This window comes from Microtus oregoni, unplaced genomic scaffold (assembly GCF_018167655.1).
Source record: "Microtus oregoni isolate MIOR12 unplaced genomic scaffold, Mior012 000036F_ref0000092, whole genome shotgun sequence".
Taxonomy (NCBI): domain Eukaryota; kingdom Metazoa; phylum Chordata; class Mammalia; order Rodentia; family Cricetidae; genus Microtus; species Microtus oregoni.
In genome coordinates, this window is record NW_024543095.1 from 11,740,279 (window position 1) to 11,764,941 (window position 24,663).

Sequence of the window (24,663 nt, forward strand, 5' to 3'; positions counted from 1 at the left end):
TCTCCTTCAGGCGACAGGATACAGGGTTAAGACAAAGAATCCATGACTGCATCACATCACCACGAAAAGGACTGTTTGGTCAGAAGCTCAATGGTGAACGGAAAGACACAATGGTGAATAAAGTCATTCACTGTGCACACAGGTGTGCGGATGGCACCGACGCTATAAGCAGAAGAAGTGGTTATATTTTAGCAAAGTATTACCCAATGGTCTCTCCCGGAAGGTCTGCTCTGGGCCTGTTGTAAGGGGCCCACCCATGTTCCTCTTCCATCTACATGTCCAGTCTCTGCCTGTGACACGGCAAGAATGTGCCTTTTAGGTCACCTCGCCTTTGAGGCAAAGTGCATACAGCACACGATTCCCAGTTTGGCACCCGAGGAGGACTTCTTTTTCCGTACCTCCTCACCAGTACCAGGAGTGGTACTGACCCGCCCCCACAGGAACCAGAAACACCTGCAGCTTCACCTGTGATTTCCCTTCCTGAGGTTTTCAGGATCCCTGCTGCAAATTCCTCCGGGGACTGTGAGGGAAGGCGAGGCAGTGCTAGGAGGCATCTAGCCCTTCCCCTGCAGCCCCTAGGCAGTCAGCCACTGGGAGCTCTGCACTGAGCCAAGCAGCAGCCTCCATCTGATGAGGAAGTGCTGCTTTGCTGGGTCCCCAGGACTCTGAGCTTGGGAGGTCAAATCACACCCAGTTCAAGATTTGCATTGCAGGTCACACGGTTACATGCAGTCCAAAAGCCAAGACCCACCAGCAAACCAGTAGCTGTTTCCAAAGGCAGGATAATGACTTGCGGGCTAGAGCTTGGCGCTGCTCCAGAAGTTAAGAGGCGGCAGCTGTGCCTTCTCCCATCGGGATCTGCCACAGATGCTCCGGGCACCTTCAGAACTCGCAGGTCATAAGGGCATTAATGTGGAGCTGCTGACAGTGGGGCCCGAACCAGCTGGAGGCTCTCTTTCCAGGCTTCTGGGAAATGAGAGCGGCAACCCCAAAGGTGACACGGGCTGCTTTCAGATGCCAAAGAGCTCCATTAAGCATCTTTTGTCTCCCTTTCTGGTGGTACGGATGCCCACAGCTTCTGTAATGCCGTGGCGGTGCTTCTGGTTAGCTATTTTGGCAGGGACCGGGAACACACAAGGCAAGCCCTTGGCTCTTTCGTTAATCGACGGCCTTCCTTCCTGAGTCAGAGAGGGAGGCATCTGTGAGGGTCCTGTGATTGCCGAGAAACTGGGTAAGCTGCCATTTAATTTTTTTCTCGTTTACTGAGAAAAGCGAATCAGTCAGAAGAGAATTTGCCCGGTACTGCCGTCATGTCCACCCACCATCCGGCACCTGCTTCCAAGTGTAATTCGCTCTGTCGTATGTCTCTGTAACGGGCATGGGCTCAAATATTACCACCAAGGACGAGCTGGTGTCATTGTAATACTGACTAATACCTTATTCTCCCATACCGTGGCATACTAATATTTTGTGTTATCAAATATGAGCACCAGAATATAAAAGGCAAAATTCAAGGTGGTGAATGAGCGAGCTACAGGAGACTGAGCTAACTTCTTGGCAATGTCGTGCAGCTCAGGGACTCCCACACTTCCTCATGCCCAGCTTGTCATGGAGACTTTGTCGTTTTCCCAGAAACTGAATATATTATTTATTGGGAATGTGATAGATCTTTATTTGAATGTAGTGGTGTGGGCATGCATGTGTATGTGTATGTGTGCCGGTCCACATGTGTGCAAGTGTGTGGAGGCCTGAGATTGATGTGTGTCTTCCTTGATCTCTCTTTATACTGAGGCAGAGTCTTATTTGGAGCTCACGTGGCTGGAGCCAGCTGTCTCAGTGGTTTCTGTCTCCGCCTCTCACACACTGGGATTTTGGTGGCTGTGACGCCCACCCAGGCTTTATGTGGGTTCTGGAGGTCTGAAGTTTGGTCTGCACAGTAGTTCAGTATCTCCAGCCCAATATCTCTTTTTTTTTTGAAAGCGACGTCTAGGGGAGAAATGTCTTGTTATGTTATCCAGGTTGGGTTTCAATGGCTGGGCTCAAGCAATCCGAGGGTACCTGCCACTGTGCCCAGTTTTGTACTGGCATTTATTAAGACCGGTGTTTCTATTAGTGCCCAGGTTGCAAGGATGGTCTGCCCAACATAATTTAGTAATTATTTTTATTTATTTTTTAAATTTTATTTATTTATTAAAGATTTCTGCCTCCTCCCCGCCACCGCCTCCCATTTCTCTCCCCCTCCCCCGATCAAGTCTCCCTCCCTCATCAGCCCGAAGAGCAATCAGGGTTCCCTGCCCTGTGGGAAGTCCAAGGACCACCCACCTCCATCCAGGTCTAGTAAGGTGAACATCCAAACAGCCTAGGCTCCTACAAAGCCAGTACATGCAGTAGGATCAAAACCCAGTGCCATTGTTCTTGAGTTCTCAGTAGTCCTCATTATCTGCTATGTTCAGCGAGTCTGGTTTTATCCAATGCTTTTTCAGACCCAGGCCAGCTGGCCTTGGTGAGTTCCAGATAGAACATCCCCATTGTCTCAGTGTGTGGGTGCACCCCTCGAGGTCCTGAGTTCCTTGCTCTTGCTCTCTCTCCTTCTGCTCCTGATTTGGACTTTGGGATTTCAGTCCGGTGCTCCAATGTGGGTCTCTGTCTCTGTCTCCTTTCATTGCCTGATGAAGGTTAATATCCAGGAGGATGCCTATATGTTTTTCTTTGGGTTCACCTTCTTATTTAGCTTCTCTAGGATCACGAATTATAGGCTAAATGTCCTTTATTTATGGCTAGAAACCATATATGAGTGAGTACATCCCATGTTCCTCTTTTTGGGTCTGGCTTACCTCACTCAGGATAGTGTTTTCTATTTCCGTCCATTTGCATGCAAAGTTCAAGAAGTCATTGTTTTTTTACTGCTGAGTAGTACTCTAATATGTATATATTCCACACTTTCTTCATCCATTCTTCCATTGAAGGGCATCTAGGTTGTTTCCAGGTTCTGGCTATTACAAACAATGCTGTTAGAGGACCCAGACTTTAACTCACAAACCTATGAACACCTGATTTTCGATAAAGGACATCTTCAACAAATTGTGCTGGCAAAACTGGATGTCAATCTGTAGAAGAATGAAAATAGATCCATATTTATTACCATGCACAAAACTCAAGTCCAAATGGATTAAAGACCTCAATATCAGTCTGAACACACTGAACCTGATAGAAGAGAGAGTGGGAAGTACTCTACAACACATGGGCACAGGAGACCACTTCCTATGTATAACCCCAGCAGCACAGACATTAAGGGCATTATTGAATAAATGGGATCTCCTGAGACTGAGAAGCTTCTGTAAAGCAAAGGACACTGTCACTAAGACAAAAAGGCAACCCACTTGATGGAGGAAGGTCATTGGCTAATAAAGGCACTGCCCTGGCCCATTTTATTGGTTAGAGGATAGGTGGGAGGAGTAAACAGAACAAAATGCTGGGAGGAAGAGGAAGTGAGGTCAGAGTCACGACAGCTCTCCTCTCCGGAGCAGATGCCTCAGAGAGAGACGCCATGCCCCGCTCCCGGGATGAAGCTCCGACCCAGGATGGACATAGGCTAGAATCTTCCCGGTAAGCGCACCTTGGGGTGCTACACACAGATGATTAGAAATGGGTTAAATTAATATGTGAGAATTAGCCTAGAAGAGAATGGGCCAAGCAGTGATTAAAAGAATACAGTGTCTGTGTAATTATTTCGGGGCATAAGCTAGCCAGGCAGGCGGCCGGGGTGCTGGGGACGCAGCCCTGCTGCCCCTATTACTACACCCACTGACTGGGAGAAGATCTTCACCAACCCCGCAACTGACAAAGGTCTGATCTCCAAAATATATAGAGAACTCAAGAAACTAGACTGTAAATGGCTAACCAACCCAATTATAAAATGAGGCACTGAGCTGAACAGAGAATTCTCAACAGAAGAAGTTCAAATGGCCAAAAGACACTTAAGGTCATGCTCAACTTCCTTAGTAATCAGGGAAATGCAAATCAAGACAACTTTAAGATACCATCTTACACCTGTCAGAATGGCTAAAATCAAAAACACCAATGATAGCCTTTGTTGGAGAGGTTGTGGAGAAAGGGGTACACTCATCCATTGCTGGTGGGAATGCAGACTTGTGCAACCACTTTGGAAAGCAGTGTGGCGGTTTCTCAGGAAATTCGGGATCAACCTACCCCTGGACCCAGCAATACCACTCTTGGGAATATACCCAAGAGATGCCCTATTTTTAAAAGAAATTCTGTTGTTTTTAGAGCATGAATTTGAGAGTGAAATAAATGTTAGGTATATATTTATGTTATAGCAGGCATGCCTGTACAATACTCCTTTCCACCCATAACCATGGGCGAGCCAATCCCTCTGCTTGTAGACAACATTTCAACCCTGATTCAGGGATGCTGCCTCAGGATGTCCCCCCTCTTTTTTTCATCAATTTCTCAACTCTCCTAGAATTTTATAGACATTTAATACATTTATTGTAAAATATAAAATGCTACTTGGGTTTTATATATCTACATATGTATGTGCACATATATGTATATCTGCTCTTCATGCTTTCATCAAACATTTTCTCTATCTTTACAACCCCATTTCTTTGCTTCCATTTTCAAAACCTAGAACTCTATCATCCTTCCTATTTTCTCTTGACCCTAGCCTTGTAGTCTGACTTACTTCTTATCTTCTTTTCAATGTGTATGAAAGCGCATTGTGTGGATGCAGTGACTTTGAAGGTCAGAAGAGGGTGTCAGACCCCCTGAAACTGGACTTACAGATGTTAGGAGCCACTATGTGAGTGCTGGGAACTGAACTCGGGTTCTTCTCAACAGCAGTCAGTGCCCCTAACCGCTGTGCCATCCCAACCTTCTAGTGCCAAAGCCATTGATGACCTTGTTGGCAAACCCGGTGACTGATTTCCTTCCTTTTCCCGTGTGGTCAGTTAGCTCACAGGCAGGGTGACTCCTTACTCCCCCATAACCTGAGTACACACACTTCCACGCTTGCCTTTCCTTCCTGGTGGCTCCATCTCTGCCCCTCTGTAAGTGTTGGAGGAATGCATGGCTCAGCCTGGGCCCCTGCTTATGAAAAACTCTCAGCTCTCATCTTAAAAGAAATAAGAGTTTATTCTGGAGCCATTGTGAGTGACCATGGCTCAGGAACACAGATTTATACCCCACCCCACCCCCCATGTACCCTAAATTCTACGCTGGGGGCAGTTTCATGATGTTTTCTAGTTTTACAGAACAAAGGACATCACAAACCAAAGCAAATTTAAAACACAGTGATGGGCACATCCGAGAGGTGGGAACAGCAAGATGGGGGAAGCTTTTCCTAGGCCCAAAATGCTGTATGGTGACATCTATAGCTTTAGGGGTGGTAGACGCTGAAGACTAATCTCAGTTAAGAGATTCCAAAGGTTTGTATTCATTAATCACAGGATATGAGTTCTGACACAGAGGCACCTGGGTAAGGAGTGGCTGCTTCCAGTCTAAAGCTAGCCCAAGACAAGGTCGGTAGTGTCTGGAACTATAACATCCCGGTCTTTCTCCATAGTAGCGGGTTCTTGGTGTGGGAGGTCCTTCTGTCTGTGTGTTTCTTTTGTTGGTTAATGAATAAAGAAATTGCCTTGGCCTGTGGATAGGATAGAACTTAGGTAGGCGGGGAAGACGGAACTGAATGTTAGGAGAAAGAAGGGCGGAGTGAGAGAGATGTCATGGAGCTGCCACCAGAGAAAGATTAATAGAAATGGGTTAAATTAAGATGTAAGACTTAGCCAAAAAGAAGCTAGAGCTAATGGGCCAAGCAGTTATTTAATCAATACAGTTTCTGTGTGGTTATTAAGCTAGCCGGGTGGGTGGGACAAACATGCGGCCCTCCTACTACAGGTTCTAATCCATCAGTCAGCTTCCATGGGCACAGCGTCTATCCAGGTGTTCATACTTAGTTCCTTTTATCCTATGCTTAGTTCTTTGGTGACACCACTAAACTTTAAGCCACTCTAAACACATGCCCAGTGTCCTCATGTGTACCTCCACAGGAGAGGAGACCTTTTTTCTTAAACTACAGATTCAAATATTCAGTTGCCTATTGACATCTCCACTTTGTTTAATGTGTGTTTAAAATTAGAAAGTCTAAAACCATCTAGCAAGCAAGTCTAAACTAGATTTGTAAGTTTGGATTGTCTTGGCTAAACAGATTGAAATTAGGCTGTCTAGACTGTCTGGTCTAAAAATTGAACTTCTGATACCCGCAAACCTATCCCTGCCCCACTGTCTCTGCAACCTTCCCCCCTCTCAGTTGACAGCAACTCCCTTGCTTCAGGTGCATGCCCAAAGGTCTAGCAGTCATTTGTCACCTTGTCATCCATCACACTGCTGTCAAACATGCCCTTAATTCTGTTTAGTCTACTTTTAGAGCATAGACAGGCCACCTCCTCCTGCTTCTACTGTACCCATCCTGGAGTATGTCATAGTTTTCTCTTGCCTGTGTTACTGAAAACAACAACAACAACAACACCCTCCAAGCTAGTCGGGTGTGGTACAACTCAACATTCTGGAGGCAGAGGCAGGAGGACAATCAAACAAACAAGTACACAACCAATTTTCCACCATTTCCTTCCGACAGTTTGCCGCTCATGAATGCTAGATTCTGTCGGCTGTTAAATATGCCCTCAGTGTTGTGTGTTAAAGCCAGCCTTTATAACCTGCCTCAACACCTCTGACATGCACCATCCTGGTCTGCCGTTCTGTACTCTGCTCCAGGTACCCTTGCTGTTCTTCCACCTCCGAAACAGGCCTGACCACCTCCCTATTCCTCCTGCCTGGAACATTTCTCCATCACCTTGATACACTTGCTTAAACTTCACAATCTCAGCGAAACCTGTTCTAATTAAAAACATAATACAGGGGTGGGGGATTGCTCAGCCCTTAAAGTATAAGCACGTTCAAGCAAGGGTTCAGTGAAACCACAGAACTAGCCCACTCCACCGATAGAAAGAAAGGCTTCTTGAGGACCAAAAAGCAAGCAGATTTTATGAGTCAACAGGGTGAAGGTTTTAAAGTGATACTGGTTGCTGGGACTGACAGGGAATTGAGTGCCCTTGCTGGAGGTGGTTGACCTTTGGGGGAAGGTTAAGGCTGGTCTCTTAAAAAAGAACCCCCTTAAAGGGACTTGCTTTTCTAGTAAACAAACGTTTCTAGTAACAACCTTCTTTACCCAGCCAAAGTCCTTCACCCAGACAATGCCACCAGCACTGCCATTTTGGGGTGCCACTTTAGACCTAAAAGTAAAAGGTTGAAGTTTGGAATCCTAGCACCCATGTAAATTCTGAGTGGGTATTATAGCTGGTGATTCCAGCCTCAGAAGGTAGAGACCAGGGATCTCTGGAGCAGGCTGGCTGGCTAGACTTGCCATAACTTCAGATCTGGGACTGAGGGACCTTGCCTCCAAAAGAATAAAGCTGAAGAGTGCTTTAGAACATCAACTTTGAACCTCTACATGCATGGACACTCATGTGTGGGTGTGTGTATACCCACTCACATCATACACATGCATTAAAAGAAGAAAAAGAAAAAAAAAAGTAAAATCTAGTCTACTCCACAACCACCTTGCTGTTTAACTTGGGTGGTTACAACCTATGTCTCAAGCCAGTTTTGCCCACCTGTCCTCAATAAGTCAATTAATAGTCAAATTAATTTTGGAAAGCAGAAACATTTATTCAGTGTAGCCACACTGGCAAGAGGGACAAAGAAACAGCAACTCCCCTAAATACATCTTAGTATCCAGAAGACAAAGATAAATGCTAAAGATCCACACAACCAAGTAGTCAAGGACAACGTGTGGTCCTGCCCACCCTGACCCATTATCTGGATTTCGGTCTCGTCCTGTAGGGTGGGCTAGCATGTTGCCAGAACTGTGGATTCTGTGTAAAAAGTACTCCCTCTGGCTGGGATCTTCTCTTTCTCCTAGTAGATTCCTGGGGAAATTTTCATTTCTTTGGGGTCCATTGTTCCAACAGTGTGACAGAGTAAGAGTGGCAGGTGTCCCTTTAGAGAATCTCATTTCTTCCAGGCTGGAACTTGCCCATCTTCACAGTTACACAACTGTCCTAACCTAGCAAATAAATGATGTTAGTCGTTTCTTATGTCTGCCCCCCCCTCAATGTTTGAACTCAACTATAGGGCTTTGGGTTATGAACGTGCTTCAGGCTCGGAACAGCTCCGTGATGATTAATCCTGACAGATGGGGTTTAGAATCACCATGGTGACAGACCTCTGTGAATGTCCATGAGGGAGTTTCTGAATTAGGTGGGAAGACCCACCCTTCATGTGGGCTGGCAGCATTTTCATGGACTGGGGTCCTGGACTGAATGAACGGAAAAATTAAAGTGAACAGCAGTGTTCTTTGCCTTCTGTTTCCTGGTAGACTGTGACCAGCTGCTTCATGGGCTTGTCACCATGCCAAGTTACAAGGGACGGCAGGTGATGTCAAACCCTGAGTCACAATATACTTGTTCTTATGTTGCTTTTAGCAGGTATTTTGTGGCAGCAGAAGCAATGAACACAAGGGCTTTGGCAACAGTAGGTATGTAGTATTTATTGTGTAGATTAGGACCGTGAGGCAGTTTAGTGTCAAAGGTTCACTTACTGTTGAAGCCTCGTGAGCCTTCACACTGACCAGTGGACAGCAGTGGTAGCTGGAACTTCAGGGACGAGGGCTAACAGAGGTCACTGTCAGCCAGCAATGGAAAGAGAGGTCTAGATGTCCCCCTTGCTTGGTGAGCAGTTATTTTAATTGGTCATAATTCTTTCCTTGGAAAGTTGTCCCTTTCCTCCTTCCATTCAAAGGGCTTGATGTACAGTGTTAAGACTTACTGTGGGAATTAGCTGACTATAACTATAACCAGCTATAATTGGTTAACTATAACTTGCCGGTGGTTCCAGTAAGAGCTTAGTTATCATGTTCCAGTTACACGTAAGAGGTGAGACTTTATAGACTTCCTTGTCATTGGTGTTGAGTGCCCTCTAGGGCTGTTCAACTTGTCTCCCTTATCCGTGGTCCTGGGGATGAGACATGGAAGGTACCACTCAGGCCCTGGACTCCACATGTTTGTGCCCTTTGACAGCTGTTTCTTTGCCTCTCTCACACAGTGTTCATCTTCCCTACTGAGATCAGGCCTACTGTAACAGCAGCATCTGACATCCTCCACCTCCACAGTCCAGCCCCTACAGAGAAAATTCCACCCTCAATGCTGAAGCGGAAGACACATTTTTGGGGGCTTTGGGAGAGAAATAATTGAAGGGTGGGCAAATATGTCTATTCCAATGCTTCCCTGTATAAGGCTTTTGATTCTTCAATATATCTTGAATTCTGGTATTCAGATTCAGGTAGTTAGGGAAGCTACTAAGCTTAGGTTTCAGTTGACCATGTATTCATATGGTTAGAGCCCTTCTGTCTTAGCCAGTGTTCTATTGCTATGATAAGATACCATGACCAAAGAAGCCCTTATAAAATAAAGCTCTTAATTGGGACTGGCTCACAGTTTCAGAGGTTTAGTCCATTATTGTCATGGTGGCATACAGGAGGTCATGGTGTTGAGAGGTGGCTGAGAGTTCTATGCCAGGATCCACAGGTAGCAGGAAGAGAAAACCATTGGGTCTGGCTTGGGCTTTTGAAACCTCAAAGCCCACTCCCAATGTCATACTTCCAACAAGGCCACACCTCCTAACCCTTCTCAAGTAGTGTCACTCCCTGATGACTAAGCATTCAAACAGGTGGTCCTATGGGGGCCATTCTTATTCAAACAGCCATACCTTCCCAGGTCCCCATTCCATTATAGATACAGAGGCCTATATTAACTGCATCAATTGCAACAGATCTAATTTTGGACCAAAATTAAATTTTGGTTAGGATTGAACAGACCCCCTTCCGCCCCATTTCTGTCTATCAATTAGCAATCTTCAGAGTTCTGCTGCACAAGCCCCTTTCTCCCCAGGTCCCAAGGCTGCTGGGTTCTGTCTTCAGTTGAGGTCCTAGAAGCCACAAGGCATGAGGAACACCTGCTAATGAATGTGGGCTTGCTCAACAGGAGCACCCAGAAGCCCGAGTGGGGTTGAGGGAGGTGAGTCATCCATGTCTCCATTCAGGTCTAAGGTCTCTCCTCTCCTCATCATGTACTAACTTCTTCCACCTACAAGACTCAGCTAGGCTGTGAATTCAACTGATATAACGTGGTACCCCACAGGCTCCTATTCTGAGTTTGCTCTTTTGCTACCTCAGTCCAATGGTGACCAGAAGGGGCCGTCTTCACATAATCCTGGGTAATTCCCAGCATCCCCGGCCTTCACAAGCCCATGTTTCTCAGCTCCGCACTGGTGGCATTTTGTTATGAGTGTCTGTTCTATGCATTACCGGATGCTTCACGGTTCCTTGTTTTTATTCATTAGACTCCAGTTTCCTCTCTCTGCCTCCTAAGGTGGCAGCCAGAAAGTCTGAGGACATTGTCATACGTCATCTACAGACAAAGTTGCCCATGGCTGAGACCACTGCACTGGCTCAAGGAGGAAGGACTACGTGAACCTGAATATCTTCTCCTGGAGTGTCAAGTTCTGTTATTAACAAAAGCTACTCCACAGAGCTGGTGTTCCTCAGGGTCTTTACGCAGCCCAAGGTAGTCGGTAAGCAGAGGAGCAGCCATGGATCGTTTCACTACCAAGACCTGCCACCAGCTTGTTACAATGCTATCTATAAGCTGTTTTTCACCCAGCCAGGCTGTACAACCAACAGCACACTCACATTTCTGGGGCCTTCGCTTGAAATCCCTAAGTGTCTAGTTCCATATTAGCATCCTAGTAGCTAGCAAGCAATCTAGTGTTTGAGGAAAGGCAGAATGTATTCAAAGTTAGCATGCAGCATTACAAATTCACCCAGCAAAGCCAGAAAGCCAGCCTAGGAGCTAAACCTCCAGGGCAGGGATGTTCTGACAAAGACCCCCTTGCTGCTGCTGCACACACCCAGCCTGCACTAGTACCTTCCCGGGGTGGAGCTAGAATACACACCAGACCCCACTTGAAAGGCAAATGATGGCGGAGATGAGAGTCACAGACAGGGAATTCCTAAACATAGGAAGCTTGCTCAAATGGTGTCAAATCTGACAAGAAGCGAGTTAGTATATAAAAGGTCAAATAAGAAAATGTATGTTCACTACCTTCCAATTTCCCTTTCTCAATCAGCAAATACCAGAAACACGTTGACTCTCTACAGAGGAAGTAAGGAAACAATTCATTAAAGCTTTTTCAAAAAAGCAAATTCCAGGGGCTAGAGAGATGGCTCAGTGGATAAGAGCACTTGCTGCTCTTGCCAAGGACCTGGATTTAGTTGCCAGCACTCACACGACAGCTCACAAGCACCTGTAACTCCAGTTCTAGGGGACACGATGCTGTCCTCCAGCAATACTACATACGTGGCACACCTACACCAGGTAGGCACTCATACATAGACATGAAACAAAAACAAACCATTTAAAAAAGCAAAATGCATTTTCATCATGCTGAGGAATTCCAGCTTACTGTTATTATCTGATGTTTTACAAAATATGAGTCATCAATAATGGCAAGTAAAAATTATTTTCATTTCAATGGAGAAGCAAATTATAGGTTAAAAAATCAAGTTTAATATGTAAAAAAAGTTACACATAAAAGGTTTCTCATTTCTAAAAGTTTGATTTCTGGCATGAAGCAGTTTTGAGACAGAATCTTCAAAATCTTCACCAAGTGCTCTTTGTCACGAACACAGAGTCCTGGGGAGCAGGAAGCCTTACTCAACAAGGCTGTTCCTTAGCTGCACCCATCTGCAGAGGCTGTGCACTTGGGCTCTGGGGCTCTGAGGAATCCTGGAGATGGGGGGATTCCTGAAGGGCTGCCATCTGCTGATGTGCTCCCAGCTCATGGTGTCCAGCTGGTGACAGTCTAGAAGCATGCACCTTCTCATATTTACATATGAATGCATCTGTTTTTCCAAGGCTAACTTTGAAGCACTCCACTGGCACCAGTGAGCCACAGGGCAACACTCTGCTCGGGCACTGGGAGCCACTGGTTTTACATGAAGGCGATGCTGTGGCTGATGTGCCAGTTCTCTTGTCAGGGTTCATCTCAGGCTCAGCGATGTTGTCTTGGGACGTTAGGGGGATGCCGTTGCCTCCACATTCTCTAAGGTACCTGTGGTGATCCTCACTGAGCAGCAAGACCATGGCTCCACCATCACGCAGCACTCTGACAAAAAAATGGTAATTGGAATGAGTATTTCTTTCTTCTGAAACAACAAACAATCCTGATTTATTTAAAAATAGTTGTTAATCTGAAATTTAATTTCATCTATTTTAAATACAAGGGTTTTGATAATTAGGTAGCATCTTCTATAATGCATATTCATTATAGTAATTATGGAATCTCTAGTACAAATCTGCTTTAATTATCTATTTTTGCTCTACTTAAAAGGCAAGCTTCAAAGTAATTTGTAGTCACATTCTAACCAATGACTGTACAATGAAGAAGGTGAACGGTAGCATCTCATGGAGTCAGCATATTCAAGAAAGAACAGGCCGATGACAGAAGTCACCAGGGAGGAGTTGGGCATGAACAAAGGGGTGATTAAGAAAAGACTTCATAAAGGGAAACCCTGAAACTCTGACTTTTGAGAGTTTATTTCCTCAGTCATTCAAGTGCTGCCAGTGCCAACAGCACGAGTGACTAATGGACCACAGCAGTGAGGGGGCCAGGAGCAGGCAGAGAGTGAGGCTCAAAAGTGACAGGAAGGGGCCAAGGCTGGGAGGCAGTGGGGGTAGAAGCAACAGGAGGCACTGGCAGTGGTTCACCCTGGTGGAGGACCTGGAAAGAGGGAGCAGAGCTCAGTCTGGAGTATGATGCCACTCTGAGTAACTGCCAAGGGACAGCTGGGGGCTCGGAGACCGCCGAGACAGGAGGTTTAATGATAAAGCCACAATGGCTGGGACCATCCGGGTAGCAGCAGGCTAAGAGGGACGCAAAGGCAGTGAGCAGGGGCATCACCTGTAAGGAAGGGCCATGGGAGAGAGCCAGGAGACACACTCTAGAGAAAACTGGGACAACAGTGGTGCCACGGAGGCCAAGGGAAAGTGGCCCTAAGTGTCAAAAGCCACAGGACCACCAAATGGCCAAGGGTAGATGCCACCAGTGAGCCTGGGGACAGAAGGCCAGGAGCAAGGAGATAATGAGCTGGGACAGCAGGGTCTTGTTTCCGCTCCTGATTCCCTTCCCACCAGTGCTTCCTGGCGTTCACTTAGACGGAGATACAGATGTCTGGTCACTCTGTAGCTGCTTTGCTTGGCGTCAGGCAAATTCTAGACTCACGGCTGCTCCTGCCTTTCTAGACTCACTGCCGATCCACTTTCTTCTTGCCAGGGATCTTCCTTCAGTTGCTCAAACTCAATAACCTGCCTCTGTCTGCTTCTGTTCTGTTTGTTCTGTTTGCCTCTGCGAGCTCTCCACTTAACACACATTCCCTTGTGTGCTTTCTCATTTTCCAGGCCCCTAGAACTCAACCTCTGTGGAGACACAAGCATCTCTTGACTATGCTTAGGTGGTATCCTGTCCTATTCCCCAACTGCAGCATGATCGGAAACACTGCTGTGTGTACAATCATGCCACTGACAGGAGGGACCTCACCTGTCTCTGTCCACGGCTGTTTCCTCATGACCTAGTGCAGGACACAGGACATTCACAAGCATCTCAGGAAAGGATGGCTGAGTCACTTAGAAAGAACAGGAAGATAAAATGGCTCAAGACAAGGGAGGAAAGTGGGCAGATTATGGTTCTTGGGGAAGGGACTGGGAGAGGCAGCCTGGATGGAGGGGAAGCCACACCTCCCCAGACAGGATAGGAGAAGGTCCGCTGTGGCTGTATGCTGGAGACAGAAACAAGAAAACTACAAATATCTCCAAACATATAAAAAAATATTGGCAATGATACATAATCTTTTAACTCATTTCATTACCAAAGATGAAAAGACTGAGGCTTCTGCATGGTAAGACTGAGACAATGAACATTCTTGATGACGGAATTGGTGTAACACTATCGGGAGAGCAGGCTGGTTATATATCGTATCACCAATATGGAGTATCCTCAACCCTGGAGTGTTATCTCCATGAAACTATTCCAAGAAGACGCAACAGAGTAGCAGCAGTGTGATGATGTTCAGTAATGGTGACAGCTAATACTTACCCAGTGTGTGCTGTATACCAGGCCCTGTTTCAAATGCTCCCTGTATCACATACCATTTAACCCTTCAACTATCCTTTCTAGTCTGCACCCAGCACTGCTATTTTATAGACAATGTCAGAAAACGTCTCTCTTTTCTAGCCCATATGCAAGGCCAGACTCTTCACACGGTGTTTACCAACTTATTACAAAAGATGACCCAAAGTTCTCTGATGAGTGTTCCTGGCCTCTTCCCATGTACATGCACAGAATTTCTTACAAAAGACCTATTCAGAAATTGTAATATTGCTCAAAATCTTTGCCAGTATATTGGTTCCTGATATTAATGGTAATATCTTTAAAATGATATCATTAAAAGGGTGAGAAAACTGTGTACTAAACCCTAGAAAAGATTTCCCTTCTGCACGTGACCCTGTGAGACCAGGGCAGATGGTAACAATGATGATGCCACTGGACCGTGGAGCACAGCAGGTCTCAGCCACCTAAACCACCTACTGCCAACCCCCTGCCTCAGGCAGCTTGGTGTACTCACTGGTCATTGAGTAACCTTGCTGCTGCATTGCTCACTGAACGTTGGCATGAATAAAAACATGGCCCCTTTAAAAAATTCTCTCACAACTTCCAAATTTTACTGGAAACTGTCTTCTTCCCTGAGATCATTCCAGGCCTCTTTGGCACACGGAGCTTTCTCCTTCCTTCAAGGCGAGCAAGGTGCATTTCAAATTGAGTTCATGTATTTTACATGGAAATAGTTAGAACAAAGCTCGAATGTCATCAAATTCCTCACTGCTCTGTCCTGATGAAATGGTTAACTGGGCAGCGTGCACAGATCAAGCCATCACAGGAATCCATATTCCTTCTTGGGGGCTCCATTTGTGTGACAAATGGAACCATCTATTTCCACTGCCATTACAAGTAGGTTTACTAAGCACCTTTCCCCCTTAATTGTAGTAACACATCCAAAAATCAAAAGAAGATTTGTGTTAACACCCCTGGATTATTGAGAGAAAAGCTATATGTATTTAACTATGAATATATCTCCCTACTTACTTTCCAAGAAGTGGTTTATGCGAGAAAGTCTGGGTAGGAGCTAAGGTGCCAAGCACTGTGCAGTGCTGAGAGCTGTTCTGGGACCTTTAGATCCACAGAATCTCCGGAACAATACTCGAAGGTATGTATTATCAATGATAACAAAACTAGATATGAAGTAGTCAGCAGTCTGCTTATGCCAGAGGAATTACGGAGTAACAAAACCCAGACTAGATTCAGTTGTTTGCTTTCCGAGGCTGTGCTCACAGTCACTGCTGTTGTCTATAGGAACCTAAAACCACGGCAGTCTAAAGTCAGGTCACAAAGGCTGGGGGCAGGTAGCAAGGAAGCTGGGCAAAGAAGGAAAATCCCGTATATTCAAATGCATTCTTAACCATGCAGGAAATCTTGAATACTCACCTTCCTGACTCTGTGTAAACATTTAAATTTACTGACGGTGGGCAGGCAGGCACATCTATTACTGTCTCACTTCCACAGAAGCTGCTTTCTGCAACCCCATCTCCCATCTAGTTAGGTTCACAGGCTGCACTTCTAAGTCTGGGCAGTACAAGAGAATCACACTGACAACTTGTAAGAAACATACCCAGGCCCAACCCTAAATTAAATTAGAAAGGTGAACAATAGTGGGGGATGGGCAATAGTGTTTTAAAAATGCTCCTGCAATGACTGTAAGAGGAAGTCAGGGTGTGACGAGAGGGGAATTAATATTGGCTCTGGGGATATTCAAGAGATGCCTGTATCACGCGCTGTTTTGAGTGAGGCGGGACCAGGGTCAGGCACAGGGAGTGGTTTGGCTCTTCTTTAAAATTTATTTATTTCGTTCATTTATGTTTATGCACCCACATGCCACGGCACACTCACGCGGGGGTCAGAGCTGTCATCCCAGACCCCCACCTCACATGGGAGCATCGGCCCTGCAGAGATAGGTGTGCTGTATTACAGGGGGTCACTGGCTGGGACGAGAGAGGGTCTAGTAAGTAAAGTGCTTGCCACACAAACATGAGGACCCAAGGTCAAATCCCAAGCACTCATGCAGAGGAACAGACGAGGTGGTGTGTGTCGGAGATCCTAGCACGGGGGTTGGTGAGGCAGAAACTCCTGGGGCTTGCTGGTTGCAGTCAAGCCGATTGTGAGAGCTCTGTGTTCAGAGAGTCTATGTCCAAAAACTGTGTGGAGAGTGACACAGAAAGACACCACCAGAGACGTGAACAAACACACATGCACACACGCAAATGAGAAGCATGATGCACCCAGTTGACAGGAGGCAGTGAGACAACGGTCAGGCTTAGAGCTTGGGCCAGGCTAGGACTTCCTCAAGGAATGTTAGCCTCGGCACTGAATTTTCTCCTCCCAAAATACATCCTCAGCTGGTGACATATTACTCCCTGGCAGGCTCATAGCATTCATGTTGTTCGGGTCCATCAAATGTCCAGCTGACATAATCTATCATGGATCAAAAATAAGGGATTACCTTACTTTTGTCTACTTATCCCTGTATCAATGTAAATGATGGGAAAATGTTTATCGGGGCCTCACTGAACCTCTCCAAAAACTACTTCTGTTAAATGATATTCTGAGATCAACACTGCATATGGACAGTATTCTGCATTCTCACTTCCTGACGATGGTCCTGCCCCTCCCATTCTGGCCCGTGGTTCAGCAGCTGTCGTCAGGCACAGGTTCATCTTCCTGGCCCCAGTTGCTCATTATAGAGTATGGAGTCTGACCCTGAGGATGCATGACTGTGAGGATTAGAAGGATACACTGAAATTATCCACCCTGGTAACTGGAGAAAAAGTCATTTTTTTTCTCAATAAAATTAATGGAATAAGAAGACACAGAAAACATGGTTTAAAATTTTCAACTTTTAGAAAATTAAACATTAAACCCCACACATCCCGTGACCTCAGTGGCTCCCTGAGACACAGACACCACCTGCAGTGATTGGACCAAGAGGTGAGTGTCCAGCTAGACACTATGAAAAGGCCATAGGATACCAGCTCAAAGGCACAGAAAATGTACTCAACAAAATCACAGAAGAAACTTTCTCAACCTACAGAAAGAAATGCTTATGAAGATACAAGAAGCTTACAGAACACCAACTAGACAAAAAAATGAAGAAAAATATGCTTGCCACATAACAATCAAACCACTAAACATACAAAATAAGAAAGAATATTAAGAGCTACAAGAAAAAAGGCCAAGTAACATATACAAGCAGACCTATCAGAATAACACCTAGCTTCTCAATAGAGATTCTGAAAGCCTGAAGGTCCTGGACAGGTGTTATATAGACACTAAGAGACCATGGATGCCAGCACAGACTACTACACCCAGCAAAACTTTCAATCATCATAGACAGAGAAAACAAGATATTCTATGACAAAATGAGATTTAAACAATACCTATCCACAAATCCAATCATACAGAAAGCACTAGAAGGAAAACTCCAATCCATAAAAGTTAGCTGCACCCACAAGAACACAGGCATTAGATAATACCACACCACCAAATCCCAAAGAAGGGAAACACACACACAATACCACCACCACCAAAAACAAAAATAAGAGGAACTAACAATCACTGATCTTTAACAACTCTTAATATCAATGAACCCAGTTTGTGTATAAAAATACACGTGCTAACAGAATGGATATGAAAACAGGATCCATCCTTTTGCTGCATATGAAAAACACACCTCAACCTCAAAGACAGACAATACTTCAGAGTAAAGGGTTGGGAAAAGATTTTCCAACCAAATGGACCTAAGAAACAATCCTAACAAAACAGACTCCATGCTAAAATCACTCGGGAGAGATAGAGAAGGACATTTCATACACATCACAAGAAAAATCCACCAAAATGAAGTCTCAGATTTGAACATCTAAGCCCCAAATACAAGAGCATCCACATATGTAAAAGAAACATTACTAAGGCTTAAATCGCACATCAAACTCCATACACTAACAGTAGGAGACTTCAACACCCTACTCTCACCAATGGACAGGTCTGCCAGACAGAAACTTAACAGAAAAATAAGAAAACTAACAGATGTCATGTCTCAAATGGACTTAACAGACATCTATAGAAGAGCTCAGCAAACACAAAAGAATATACCTTCTTCTCAGCACCTCATGGAATCTTCTCTAAAACTGACCATATAGCAAATATCAACAGATAAATAAACAAAAACAAACCAAAACCCCAACTGGAATAACCCCGTTATCTTATCGGAGCATCATGGATTAAAGTTAGAATTCAACAACAACACTAATTTCAGAAAGCCCACAAGTTCACGGCAATTTAACAATGCTCAACTGAATCACCCCTGGGTCAAGGAAGAAATAAGAAAAAAATAAATAAAAACTTTCTAATTCAATGAAAATGAAGGCTCAGCATACCCAAACCTATGGGATACTATGAAAGCAGCACTAAGAAGAAAGTTCATAGCACTAAGTGCCCACATAAACAAAACGGAGAAAGCTCACATCAGTGACTTAACAACACACCTAAAAACTCAGAACAAAAAGAAGCAGACTCACCAAGGAGGAGTAGACGACTAGAAATAATCATATTGAGGGCTGAAATCAATAAAATAGAAACAAAGAAAACAGTACAAAGAATCAATTAAACAAAGAGTTGGTTCTTCGAGAAAAATCAACAAGATAAACTCTTATCCAAACTAACCAAAAGGCAGAGAGAGAATATCCAAATTAACAAAATCAGAAACAAAAAGGGGAATATATCAGACACTGTGGAAATCCAGAGAATCATTAGGGTCATACTTCAAAAACCTATACTCCACAAATTTGGAAAATCTAAAAAAAATAGGATAGGTACCATATACCAAAATTAAATGATGGCCAGAAAAACAACTTAAATAGACTTATAACCCATAAGGAGATAGAAGCAGTCATCAAAAGTCTCCCAACCAAAAAAGCCCAGGGATGTGTCGTTTCAGTGCAGAATTCTACCAGAACTTCAAAGAAGAGCTAACACTTATATTCTGCAAATTGTTCCACATAATCTAAATAGAAGGAAAACTGCCAACTCTTTTTATAGGGCTACAGTTACCCCAATATGCAAACTGCAAAGGAGCTCAACAAGGAAGAGACTTACAGACCAATATCCCTTATGAATATTAATGCAAAAATACTCAATAAAATATTGGTAAACAGAATTCAAGAACACACCAAAAAAAAAAAATCATCCACCATGATCAAGTTGACTTTATCCCAGAGATGTGGGGATAGTTCACCATACAAAAATCTGTCAATGGAATCCACCATATAAATACACTGAAAGGAAAAAAATAACCATAAGGTCATCTCATTAGATGTAGAAAAAGCTTTTAACAAATTCCAACACTACTTCATGATAAAGGACTTGGAGAGATCAAGGATACAAGGAAAGTATCTAAACATAATAAAAGTAATATACAGCAAGCTGACAGCCAACATCAAATCAAATCAAATTAAATGGAGATAAACTCAAAGTGATTCTACTAAAATCAGGAGCAAGACAAGACTGTCCATTATCTCCATATCTATTTAACATAGTACTCAAAGTTCTAGCTAGAGCAGTAAGACAACAAAAGGAGATCAAGGGGATACAAATTGAAAAGTCAAACTTTTGCTATCTGCAGATGATATGATAGTATATATACCCCAACAATTCTACAAGGGAACTCCTACAGCTGAGAAACACCTTCAGTAATGTGGCAGGATACAGATGAATTCAAAAAAATCAAGAGCCCGCCTAAATACATATGATAAAGGAGCTGAGAAAGAAATCAGAAACATCACCATTCACAATAGCCACAGATAACACAAAATAATCTTGGGGTAATGCTAACCAGAGAAGTGAAAGAGCTGTATGACAAGAACGTTAAGTCTTTGAAGAACAAAATTAAAGAGGATATCAGAAAATGGAAAGATCTCCCATGTTCTTGGATAGGCAGAATCAACATAATAAAAATGGTAATCTAACCATAAGCAATCTACAGATTCAATGTAATCCCCATCAAAATCGCAACACAATTCTTCAAAGACCTTGAAAGAACAACACTCAACTTCATATGGAAAAATAAACCCAGGATAGCCAAAATAATCCCGGACAAGAAAGGAACTTCTGGAGGCATCACCATCCTTGACTTCAAGCTCTATTATAGAGCTATAATAATGAAAATAGCCTGGTATTGGCATAAAAACAGACACATGTAACAATGGAAATGAATTGAAGATGCTGACATTAATCCACACACCTATGAACACTTGATTTTTAACAAAGAAGCTAAAATTATACAATGGAAAAAAGAAAGCATATTTAACAAATGGTGTTGGCATAACTGGATGTCAACATGTAGAAGATTGCAAATAGATTCATATCTATCACCATGCACAAAACTCAAGTCCAAGTGGATCATGATGAAGAGAAAATGGGAGGTAGCTTTGAATGCACTGGCACAGGAGACCATTTCCTAAATATAATACCATCAGCACAGACACTGAGAGCAACAATCAATAAATGGCACCTCCTGAAACTGAAAAGCTTCTGTAAGGCAAAAGACACAGTAAGATAAAATGACAGCCTACAGAATGGGAAAAGACCTTCACCAACCCCACATCTGACAGAGTGCTGATCTCTAAAATATATAAAGAACTAAAGAAACTAGACATCAAAATACCAAATAATTCAGTTTAAAAATGGGGTACAGATTTAAACAAAGAAGTCACAGTAGAAGAATTTCAAATGGCTGAAAGACATTTAAAGAATTACTCAACATCCTTAGTTATCACAGAAATGCAAATCAAAATGACCCTAAGATACCATCTTACACCTGTCAGAATGGCTAAGATCAAAAACATTGGACACAGCTCATGCTGGAGAGGATTTGGAGTAAGGGAAAAAAACTGCTGGTGGGAGTGCAAACTGGTATCTTTGCAAATCAGTATGGTGTTTCTCAGAAAATTGGGAATCAATCTACCTCAAGAACCAGTGATACCAGTCTTGGGTATATACCCAAAGGATGCTCAATCATACCACAAGGACATTTGCTCAGCTGTGTTCACAGCAACATTATTTGTAATAGCCAGAACCTGAAAACAACCTAGATGCCCCTCATCAAAGAACGGATAAAGGACATGTGGTACATTTACTCAGCTGTAAAAAACAAAGACATTATGAAATTTACAGGCAAATGGATTGAACTAGAAAAAAATCATCCTGAGTGAGGTAAACCAGACTCAGACAAACATGGTATGTACTCACTCATAAGAGGATATTAGATGTAAAGCAAAAGATAATCATCTTACAATCTACAGCTCCAGAAAAGCTAGGCAACAAGAAAGACCCTAAGAAGGACAGACACATGGATTTCCCAGGAAGGGAAAATAGATGAGATCTCATTGGTGAACTGGGGGTGGGGCGGTAGAGGGGAGGGAAGGGGGATGAGAACACGAGGGAATAGAATGGTTGAGTTGGGGGAGGAATGGGGAAGGAACAGCAATGAAAGATTATCTTGATTGAGGATGCCATTCGAGGATTGGGGAGAAACCCAATGCTATGGAAATTCCCAGGAATCCACAAGGATGACTCCTGGCAATAGTAGAGAGGGTGCCTGAGCTGGTCTTCCCCTATACTGAGATGGGTGAATACCCTGTCATCATAGAGCCTTCATCTGGTCACTGTTGGAAGCAGATGCAGAGAGCCAAAGCCAAGCACTAGGTAGAGCACCAGGAGTCCAGTCGCAGAGAGGGGGAAGGAATTGTATGAGCAAGGGGAGGTCAAGGTCATGATGGGGAAAACTACAACTGAATCAAGTCCTGGGAACCCATGAACTCTAGACAAACAGCTATGGAGCCTGCGTGGGACCGAACTAGGCCCTCTGCATGTGAGCAACAGCTGTATAGCCTGGTCTGTTTGAAAGGCTCCTGGCAGTGGAACCAGGCTCTATCCCTGGTGCATGAGCTGGCTTTTTGGAGCCCATTCCCTATGGTGGGATGCCTGGCTTGGCCTTGATATGTGTGTTGGGGTGGGGGGCATGTGATTCTGCCTCAACTTAATGTGCCAGGCTTTATTGACTCCCCACAGAAGGCCCTACCCTTTTGGAGGAGTGGATGGGGGCTAGTTTCGGGGGGAGAGGGGAGTAACGAGAAGAGGGGTAGGAGGGGAAACTGTGGTTGATATGTAAAATGAATAAAAAATAAAAAATTAAAGATCAAAATTTTGGGAAATTACTCCACTGTGAACAGACTTAAGGGCAATGATAAGTTTGACTAAATGGCCTATAGCTAAAAAAAAAAAAAAATATGGAAATAAATTCAACAACTTACCTTTCCATTTCTTGTAGAATACTTTTGATGTCTTTTCCTAACTTGAATTTTTTCCCAAATGGAATGTCAGAAATAATCACATCAACACTTTGTGATGGCAGTGGTAACTCTGCAATTCGGAAGCCAGAGACCCCGGTTATGGCAAGGCCAGGCATTGACCACCTCGACAAGACACTGACCTACAAGGACATTTGGAGTTTCTGTATTGTTTCCACGAGATGACAAGACTCTGAATGCTTTGGAGATCCAAGACAAAGAGGTCTGTGAACAGCTAGAGCTGTTACAGAGATACACTCTGTCTCAGAAAAAAGAAAAAAATCTGAACATTAAAATAACTGTGTTTTCACTCATCTACCAACCAGCTTCAAAGACATTGTTTCTGATCCCAAGTTATCAATGGTGAAGGCTGTGTTCATGAAACTGTCTGTGAGCAACAAAGTTCTACTTCCGTAGTTAAAACTTCTTCGGGTACATTTATATTTGAGAACGTATTTTGTCTGGAGGTATTGAAGTAACAATGGGTCTCAAGGTGAATTCTACTAAGTGGAGGCTACTCTCAAGTCTACCTAAGATGGAAAATGGGAACATTTTAGCCTTCAGAGTTCTTCCACTCAGTGACCTCAGCAAACATAAAATTCAAATAAGCTGTCTCTACTGTTTTTCTTTTATCAAGTGTAGACTCAACAAAATTAGGACTGAAGTTTTATTCCATTCTATTCTAGAATATACTTCTGTCCAATTAAAATGAAGAAAGTCATCAGAAGATTCTTGCCACAAGACACCCAAGGTATATTTACAGGATTAATTTTATCTTGTACATTACTGAGCTTCATGCTTTCCTGGTTGCTAACTTTATTTTTAGTAACAAATCACACACACACACACACACACACCACAAGCATAAGAACACTTGCAGTTGAACAGTGAGCAGCATTAATTTAGAAACCAGTCATTCCATGCTGATGAAGTCATGCTTCACACAGTGATGTTGAATGCATTTTCCTCAGCTGCATATGACAACACCTGGCTTTGATCCACAAATACCATTAAAATAACTTTTAAAATAAGTTCTGAAGTAGATGCTAGGTGGTTCTATTAGCAGACTTGTCTCACTTGGTCAGAGTGGACAGTTAATGTCAGCATACTTCATTCACGTTACGTGCTCATCACTCTTTCTAGAGAAGTGTAGAACCTTCCTGTTAAAGACACACTCTAACTTACTGGCACTAAGAATTCATCACAAAATAGAAATGTTACTAAAAAATACAATGACAGCATGCAAACACTTTGAAGGTGAGCTCTTATTCATTCATTTTCTGTTACACTTTATGTACACCTAGCCTATGTGTCCCTCATTTGCTAGTAACCCCCCATAGGGGTAACACTAGCCAGATCAACAGGATGGGAGACGAGGGCTGGAGGAAAACACATTAGCATGAAGGAAAATGAAGCCATATGGTCTAAAACCAGCTCATTATACTCCAGGACAAAGATGGCAAAAATGCACAATTAGTAGCCAAAAATCTTGTTATAATAAAGTTTACTGATGAAGTGTTGAGTGACCAGCTGTCAAATGTCTTGCTGGATACAATGTAAATATTCCCTTTACTTAGTTACCTTTTAATTACATCACAAATGTATTTCTTTTGTTCAAATCTGTGTGTTACAGTTCTACCATATGCTAAGAATACGTAAAGGTCAACAGATGAAAATGCTTAGTCGGTGATGAGTTCTTACTTTTCTAGATAACGGGTGACACAACACTCATTCTAGTCCATATTTTCAGGATGATTACAATTCAGGAAATTCGTAGAATTTCTTCACGTTAAATGATCATCTTTGTTTATACTAGCAGAGGGTTACAACACAAAGTGAATGCTAGCAAGAAGCAGAAATAATAAAACCATTAAAATACAATAAAGTGGAGGCAATAAGATGGCTCAGTGGGTAAAAGTTCTTACTGCCAAGTCTGATGACTACAGTCCACTCCCTGGAC

General features: G+C 43.5%; 1 protein-coding gene across 3 annotated transcripts in view; it reads right to left on the bottom strand.

Moving 5' to 3' along the window:
- Nucleotides 1-11,679: 11,679 nt before the first annotated feature.
- The window catches only part of Thumpd2 (THUMP domain containing 2), a 44,538-nt gene continuing 31,554 nt past the window's right edge, over nt 11,680-24,663 (bottom strand). For all 3 annotated transcript variants that reach the window (XM_041630917.1, XM_041630916.1, XM_041630918.1), the window contains 2 exons: nt 22,668-22,776; nt 11,680-12,300 (listed from right to left, as the gene is read on the bottom strand). In XM_041630917.1, coding sequence (XP_041486851.1) covers nt 11,850-12,300; nt 22,668-22,776 — 560 coding nt within the window. In that variant the 3' untranslated portion in view covers nt 11,680-11,849. The remainder of the gene's footprint in view (nt 12,301-22,667; nt 22,777-24,663) is intronic.